General features: G+C 39.6%; 1 protein-coding gene across 6 annotated transcripts in view; it reads left to right on the forward strand.

Annotated features, from left to right (window-relative positions):
- UGGT1 (UDP-glucose glycoprotein glucosyltransferase 1) overlaps positions 1-8,435 on the forward strand; it is a 55,953-nt gene extending 47,518 nt beyond the window's left edge. For 4 of the 6 annotated variants that reach the window (XM_020787464.3, XM_020787467.3, XM_078389378.1 and 1 more), the window contains 8 exons: positions 572-676; positions 1,461-1,545; positions 2,532-2,714; positions 3,602-3,762; positions 4,210-4,324; positions 4,595-4,711; positions 5,473-5,641; positions 7,290-8,435. In XM_020787464.3, the coding sequence (XP_020643123.3) occupies positions 572-676; positions 1,461-1,545; positions 2,532-2,714; positions 3,602-3,762; positions 4,210-4,324; positions 4,595-4,711; positions 5,473-5,641; positions 7,290-7,315 (961 nt within the window). In that variant the 3' untranslated portion in view covers positions 7,316-8,435. The remainder of the gene's footprint in view (positions 1-571; positions 677-1,460; positions 1,546-2,531; positions 2,715-3,601; positions 3,763-4,209; positions 4,325-4,594; positions 4,712-5,472; positions 5,642-7,289) is intronic. The other 2 variants (XM_020787465.3, XM_078389377.1) reach the window with 1 other exon arrangement.
- Positions 8,436-8,759: the final 324 nt, after the last annotated feature.

Raw genomic sequence — 8,759 nt, forward strand, 5'->3', positions numbered from 1 at the left:
GTTTCTACCCAGCTGGGCAGCGGGCTCTTGCAGAGGAGGGAGGTGGCTCCCTCCTTGCAAGAGCCCGCCTCCCAGCTGGGTAGAAAGGCTCTTGCGAAGGAGAGCAGGGACCTCCACCTCCCTCCTTCGCAAGAGCCGGCTGGCGTTTCAGCTGGGCAGTGGGCTCTTGCAGAGGAGGGAGGTGGCTCCCTCCTTGCAAGAGCCCGCCTCCCTGCTGATCGGCGGTTCCAAAATGGCCACCAGTTTCGCGCCCCGCTTACCGAGGGCGCGAAAATGGCGGCGGTATGGAGGAACTTCGCTGAACGGTGAGTACGGAAGCCATTGGAACGCATTAAACGAAGTTTAATGCATTCCAATGGCTTTTTGCTTTCCATTTAACAAAGTTTTCACATAGCAAAGGTTAATCCGGAACGGATTAACCTCGCTATGCGAGGCACCACTGTATAATGCAGCCAAGTTCAGAGAATGCCAGCAATATCCCAAGTGATAAAAGTCACAAAGTGAAAGCAGAAAATTGGCTGGTCGATGAAGAATTGCATATTTTATATATAAGCATTTTCTTTGTTTTCAGGGGGTTTACGGGTGGACAGAAGAAAGAAGAGGTGAAACAGGACAAGGATGATGTGATCAATATATTTTCTGTGGCATCAGGTCATCTCTATGAGAGATTTCTCCGGTTAGTCTAGAATAAATTGCGTGTAACTCAAGTTTGGGGGGAGGATTGTTCTTGCTTTACCACAGAAATTGAGAAAGTCTGTATGTCTTCATTGATTACATTTCTCTGCAGAAGGTCTGTTCCTGAGAACTTCAGAATGACATACGCTTATAATGGCTTCCACTGCAATTGAAGCCACTATATGAGGAAAGAGTAATATCGTCATATAGAAAATATTCTTGTTACTATGTAGAGAAGGAGATGTAGTTCTCTCTGTCTTGCAAATAAAGTAGAATAACAGAACTTTTGCACTTAACATTTTTTAGATAGGGAGCAATGAGAAGTAGTCAGAAAAAATTGATTTTCATCCGAGACATTGAAAAGATGTATTTTTAAAATTAAAATACTCATTCTGGCTAGCGATAATGGGAAGTAGGAAAGTAACTTTACCATGCTTAATCTTTTCAGGAAGCGCTCTAACAACCAGTATGAATTTGGGGGGGGGGGTTACTGAATTTTTCAACAAAAGGGAACTTGCTTGGTTGCCTGCCTGCCTGCTTCATTTTTTCTCAGATTGCAAAATCCATCTGCCACATTGCTGCACTGTTAGTGAGGAATTCCTGTGTTTATCTTCTGTGCTTGTTAAGTAGTTGAAGAAGTATGTAGTGTATATCAAAGTACAAACTATGTGAAGGAGTGACATTTGAGAGCATGCCGTTGTTTATTTGGGGGTTGCTGATTTTTGCTGGCCATTTAAGATATTTCATATTCTTCATGTCTGTTTTGTTTTTATTGGCCTCAACAGCATAATGATGCTATCAGTGCTGAAGCACACACAGACGCCAGTGAAGTTTTGGTTCCTGAAGAACTATTTGTCACCTTCATTTAAGGTTTGTTTTAAGAAAAAAACTTGGTATTTTGTTTGAAGAAGACATAAAGGCAGAATGATGAGCATAAATGCATGTGGGATGTATCGTGAGCTGACAGTGTTGCAGGCATTAACCAAGCTGGAGAAAGAATGCTTCCTCTTTTTAACAAATAATACAATATGTTTGTACTCCCTTCTGCTGCCAAAAGAGTCCCAGAGTGGTTTACAGCAGTTAATAAAAATGACATATTCCGCCTTCGGTACCGGATTCCTTATTTCTTATTAAAGAAAATGTTTCACGCATGTTACTGTAACAATAAAAATCTTAGCTCCCAAGGGTTCACATCATTAGCATACTTCAAATTAGATAAATTAGAGAGATGAAGGTAGAAGGTGAGGATTATATTCATATTAATCTGGAATTCAAGTATTGCTTGCCATAAGTACAATTCTGATGACTAGCAGGAAAGCTTCTAATGTACTCCACTGGAGAAATAATGCACTTAAAAAAAAATACCTGTGGCAGTACAGGGAAAAAGAGAATGTATCTTTCAGAACAGCACCAGGTTATATCTTATTCTGAGACAGGGCATATATGTTCAATGAAGTGGATTGCTTCTAACACTCACAAAAAGCACCCTGATATTCCTTTTATGTTAAACCTCCTGTTTTGACAATAAAAATGGGATAGACCTACTTTTATTTTTCTTTTACTGTATTTCATTTATTAACCCTTTTTTTCGGAAGGGGAAGCTCAAACTATGCTTCTCTGAGATGGAAGTAAGAAAACAAAGCCTGATTAGCTTCCAAGCTTAGCCACATTTTGTGGTCTCTGGCTGTTCAGCTCCTGTGTCCATTATGATTCATACAAAGTCTTCACAGTAAAATGCTGGGTTTTTAAAAAAGTTTTTAGGTTGTGATTGTTGTTTTCATTCTAAAAAACAAGTGTTGCAAATGTCTTTGTGTTAGCAGCTCTTCAGCAGGCCAATAACAATTGTTTTGTTTCAGGAGTTCATCCCATATATGGCAGAAAAGTACAATTTCCAGTATGAGCTAGTCCAGTACAAATGGCCAAGGTGGCTTCACCAGCAAACAGAGAAGCAGCGCATTATCTGGGGTTATAAAATCCTTTTTCTGGATGTGCTTTTCCCCCTTGCCGTTGACAAATTCCTGTTTGTAGATGCTGATCAGGTTAGTGGTTTTGAAGAACAACCAGATAAATATTAGTAAAAAGAATTACATATTCTAAGTGATGCCAATCTTGTCCTTTCTCTTTCCTCCCTTTATAAATTATTGTCTTTCAGGAAAGGACATAAGCTTATTTAGGAAAACTGCAGCCTGGGAAGAAGCACCCAAATGCTCCTTGCAAATTATAATGTCAAATATCAATGCCTTTGCTGTTAGCAATTTGTTAACAATTCCATCTCTCTTTTAATACTTATTTGCATCTCCAGCAGTAACTGTATTGTGTAAGGCTGTTGTCTATCAACAAAGTAGTTCTTGTCAAGCCGACAGTGTCAGCCTCTGGCCCGACTGGATATTTATTGTCTTCCTTGCTCTGTCTCAATGTGCTTTCCTTCCTCCTATATTCTATAGAGAACAGGAAACAAAAGACCAAAATGGGTGAACCCAAATCAGTTGATTAACATCCGTTTTATACCATGGATTCAGGCCATCTTTAGTTAGTGGAAGTAACATATTGTGAGATATGGGTGGAGAGAACAGGACCACATGTTCATCCTCCTCTGAAGGGAGCTTTGAGTTTGAAAGAGACAAGGCAGACTGTTTGCGTCCCCTTTTCTTTCCAAACCCATGTTTGGGGTGCAGAAAAGGAGGAAAGAAAAAGCAGTTTGGGGATAGGGTGGAAGAGGAAGTAATGTCATCTCTGGTCAGGAGATGGGGATACAGTAAAGAGCATTGTTGGGACCTGAGGCTCTCTGTTTCTATCCCTCCTTCAGTTGTGATGGGCCTTTTGTTAATAACACAGCAATGGTCCTAAGATAGGAAGGTTCTTCTCCCAACTAATCTTCAGAACTTTAAAACTAAAATTTAAGATAGTGTGAATTACTGTTCTTCAGATTGTACGTACAGATTTGAAAGAGCTCAGAGATTTCAATTTGGATGGAGCACCTTATGGTTATACGCCATTCTGTGAAAGCCGTAGAGAGATGGATGGCTACAGATTCTGGAAGTCAGGATACTGGGCGAGTCACTTGGCTGGAAGAAAATACCACATCAGGTGAGCAGACATGTTCCACCTTAGTTGCTTTTCTAAAAAGACATTTGTAAACTGCATCACTAAGGGCGTGCTGCTGCCCAGACCAACCAGTGAAATTGTGTTGAGATGAGCATACATTGAGTTTTGTGTGTGAATGGTAGGATTTACATGTTGCAGGATATCCTTTTAATAAGGATAGATTATTTCTTTGTTTCTTTTGATAATGTAGACATATTTTAGTTACAAAAACTAACATCACAAAACGTGATGGCAATAACAAGGAACCAGTGCAAATAGAAGAGACAGGAAGTTTTCTGTCCTTGATTTGTAATTTACTTTTTCTGGTTTTTCATTTAACAACTCTCAGAGAATTATTCTGAGAATCTGATCTTAGTATGTTTCACGTTTTACCTCTTAACATAGCATTCAAAGACAGTGATTCTCATAGCTTTTGTCTGTTTTCTTAAGTGCCCTTTATGTTGTGGATCTGAAGAAATTCAGAAAGATAGCTGCTGGAGATCGGCTCAGAGGCCAATACCAAGGGCTTAGCCAGGATCCCAACAGTCTCTCCAACCTTGATCAGGTACTCTTATTACGCTTTAATTGCAATGGACTGCACACTGAAAAGCACAGAGTAACTAGAAGCAGCTGCATTGTATTGCAGAAATTCTTGGCTATAAACATACAGTTTATGTTTAGTTGCTTACTTTTTAAAAAAGTACTAGATGATAGGAATATCTTGTGCGTGGACTCTTTCTAATGTGTATCTGATAGTAACTCTGTTCAGAAGCCCTCCAGAAAGGTACGGAAGATATAAGTTAAAAGAACTATAACTTTGGTTTCTTTTCAATAGGACTTGCCCAATAATATGATCCATCAGGTACCCATTAAATCGCTCCCACAAGAGTGGCTTTGGTGTGAAACATGGTGTGATGATGCTTCAAAGAAGAAAGCAAAAACTATTGATCTAGTAAGGTTCCTTGGGTATTGACTGTGATTGGGGCTTATGTAACCACTTGTCAATGTTTAAGTACTTTTATTTAAAACGAGAAACAGTGGGATGTGTCTTGCTATTTTACATTGTTTTTATGCTTTTCCACAAAAGGGCTCTAAAGCTTTGGAAAGGGATAGCCAGTTTCTGTGGTCTCAGAACCACTTCGATCTCAAAACATTGGTGTGGGAACCAAAAGCATATGTTGCCACACTGTTATCTAGTAATAGATGCTTTAAAATTATAGACCATGTGTCTTTTACATGTCATTATATATAATCATAGGGCTTTTAATCATATAATCATAGGGCATTTACATGTGATAGTATACAAAATGTAAAAGATATAACACAGAAATATGGAATACTGTGTATCAGTTTTTAACAGCAGAAATAATGTTCTTCCCTTATAAGTGAATCTATGGGCAAGCTATTCATAATATCTTGACATTAAATTTGGTGTAGTGGTTAGATATTTATAGTATGAGAAAGCCTTTAGATGTTGACAGTATTCAGTGACTTTAGACATGTTTCCTTAATTTATGGACTTTTATTGAGCTTGTTACTCTGAATTCACAAAGTTTTGGTGTAATGGTGAAATTCAAATAGAATTGCAGTATATTTTTATAGCGAATCATATTTGGGTCTTGAGTTATGTAGATATATAGTTCAGTACATCCCCTTTTTCTTTATATATAGAAAGACCACATTTTTGGCATTGATCTGTATCTTGTATTGCAGTGCAATAACCCAATGACCAAAGAGCCCAAGTTGCAGGCAGCTATGAGAATTGTCCCAGAGTGGAAGGACTATGATCAAGAAATCAAGCAGCTATACAGTCGTTTCCACCAAGAAAAAGAATCAGGAACACCTTCTACAAAAAATGAAACAAAACAGCAAAGTCGAGCAGGTAAATAGTTTCCTCTCCATCTGTTTTAAGTTACTCAGTTGAGGTCAGATTTGCATGTTACAACAGTGCAGAATGGCACCAAACTTCTTGTCTTCCCATTTTTTGAGAAGCAAAAACTCACCATTTTAAGGCATCATGAAGAAAATACCTTATACTGTCCTGAGCCATGTATATATGATCTTAATAATAATAATTGCATGCCATCAAGTCAGTTCTTTCATGGGTACTACAGAGTACTCAGAAGCGGTTTACAATTGCATATTTCTGTGGGCACTCTGGGACTATGCAGCTTGCCCCAAATTACATTGGTTGGCTCTTCTCCTGGGAGGCCCAGTGGGGAATTGAATTCCCAACTTATGGCTCTGCAGCCAGGAACCTAATTCACTAAGTTATCAAGCCAGTTGACATGAGCTTAGTAAAAAGGAAATTTTGAGAATGTTACAATATTTTGTTTCTTGTCGGTACTCTTACATGTATCCCGTAGCTGTACACAGATGAGCTTGAATTTATTCCTTAGCTTTAATGCTTGTCAGTAACGTTCCCTTTAATTGTCATCCTCGTTCCATGGGAGCCTTGCCTGTTTGCGTGCAGGGAGGCAGGGTTTAATCTGAAACATCTAAGTAAACAGGCATCGGCCCCGGTGCCACTGTATGGTGCCGATGGAGCTCTGTGCAGCCCCACACGCACACACCTTAGAGCAGTGGTCCCCAACCTTTTCTGAACCACAGACTGGTAGGGGAGCCATATCTGTGTGCAGGGTCGGGGCACCCCCATGCTCGTGAGTGGGCGGGGGGGGACATGCTTGTACATGTGCGGGTGGGTGGGGCACGCATGCACGTGGGTGTGTTGGCAGGCGGGGTGGGCTTGTGGGGGGCACGCTTGCGTGCCCACGTGGGTGGCCGGGGCACCTGTGCATACGGGTAGGAGTGTGGGGTGTGTGCAGAGGGGCAGGAGATCTGTCTCCACGGCCTGGTCCTGCCAAGGTCATGGACCAGCATCGGGCCACGGACCCCTGCCTTAGAGGGAATCTAGCTTGTCACTATTCACAGAAAATCCTTTTGTTTGTTATGTGGCTTATCTTATTCATGGTGGCGCTGCAGGTTAAACCGCAGAAGCCTCTGTGCTGTAAGGTCTGTAGATCTTTAGCTGTAAGATCGAATCTGCATGACGGAGTGAGTTCCCGTCGCTTGTCCCAGCTCCCGCCAACCTAACCGTTCGAAAGCATGCAAATGCGAGTAAATAAATAGGGACCACCTCAGTTGGAAGGTAACAGCGTTCTGTGTCTAAGTCGCACTGGCCATGTGACTACAGAAGATTATCTTCAGACAAATGCTGGCTTTATGGCTTGGAAATGGGGATGAGCACCGCCCCCTAGAGTCGAACACAACTGGACAAAAATTGTCAAGGGGAACCTTTACCTTTTATATCTTATTAGTCATAGCTAGCAGTTGTTATGATGACTGTACCAAAGATGAGACTTATAGGTAGGACACAACATTAGAAAGAATGGTAGTCTGTCTTTCCGCATCAGATTGCATTGATTGCCTTTTTGTTCAGGCTTTTGGCTAAAAATAATGTGCTCTTTAAACAACAGGAGGCTTCTGTATATGTTTACATATAATTTTCATTCTCTCCCCTTCCTTTTCAGCAGAAAATGCACATGTGGAATTATGATCCATGGTGACAAGCCAAATGGGACTATTTCATAGACAATTTTTCTATCAAATGCTAGTTTTTTTTCTAGTATGCCTGCAAAACTGCTGAGAAACTGAAAGAGGGTGATAAGGTGTATGGCTTGCAATTGAATTTGATTTTGGCAAAAGGAGTAGGACCTGGATGATTGGAATTAAACTAAATAGGTTTTTTGTGCCTGCAAAGAGGTGGAAGAGCCCATGGAAGAATACAGAAACTCAGTCACATTTGAAATATGTTGAAGAGTAGCAGTTTCTTCAACTTCTGGCTGATTGTGCCACTGGATATCAAGATCCTGTGAGTCATCTTGAGAACAGCCCAGAGGAAAGGTATTACATGCAGGATGAAATGCTGAGAATACACAGGGACTTCCTTCATTCAATATTTTGACACAGAACTAACTTTCAGGTTTCAACAGGGCTTGTTAATCATGCCTTGAACTGACTGGCACAATCACAGGTATCAAATGGATGTGAGTTTTTCCCTCCATTTCACGCCTTCAGTCCTTGTAAAAGAGACCCTGTTCTTGTATTTGAAACAAAATGTGTTGTGAATATCACATTTGAGAATTCATTTTTTTAAAAAAAGTCAAAGAAGCCTACCCAATTCAAAAAATATACATTTGCAAATAAATGTATATTTTAATGAAGCAAACACTGTGTGGTCTCTAGCACCGCTTCTTCATTTGGGACCTATGAGGACATATTTCAGCTAGCAAAGACTGCAAAATTAATAGGGCATTTTTGTGACTTTGTCACTTTCATGAATGTACTTTTGTTTATTGAAATCTGTGGACACCTTTCTTTATCCTATTTTATTTTTTCTTGCATACAAAAGCAATGTCAGGTCAATAAAGCCTTAGAGTTTTTACACCATTTCCCCCCTAATCTTTCTCCTTTGAATTTCATGCCCTTTATCATTTTGTTTTTATTTTTATTAATGCTTTTTTCTCATTTAAAATGTCTTTTTTCTTGGGAGGGTATGTATGTTTGCAAGTTTCTGATCAAATTTTCAAATGCAGAGAATGTTTTCCTTTTGATAAAAGACTTTTGAAGGATAGCTGACCTTGTCATGTCTGGATAAACTGCTTGCAACTGTGAAATCTTTTCAAACCACCTAAAATTTATTTATGGAAAACTTTATGAATTTTCTGTTGTTGTTGTTTCAACTTATAAGCCACCCTATAGTGCTTAGAGATGTCTCTGGGAGGTTTACAACATAATTACATTTGTATAATTATGCAAACAACAATTTTCATAAATCCTATAATTTTTGTTAGGATTCATATGAGAAAGTGGGGATCATAGAATCTGTTGTGACAAAAAGAGAGTTGTGTTCACACTTCAGATTCAAAAATTCAAGCCCACATTTCTGTTCTGCAACCATGATATATTGACTGACTTCCAGTATTGCATTCATAAAAGTC

Source organism: Pogona vitticeps, chromosome 3 (genome assembly GCF_051106095.1).
Source record: "Pogona vitticeps strain Pit_001003342236 chromosome 3, PviZW2.1, whole genome shotgun sequence".
NCBI classification, from domain to species: domain Eukaryota; kingdom Metazoa; phylum Chordata; class Lepidosauria; order Squamata; family Agamidae; genus Pogona; species Pogona vitticeps.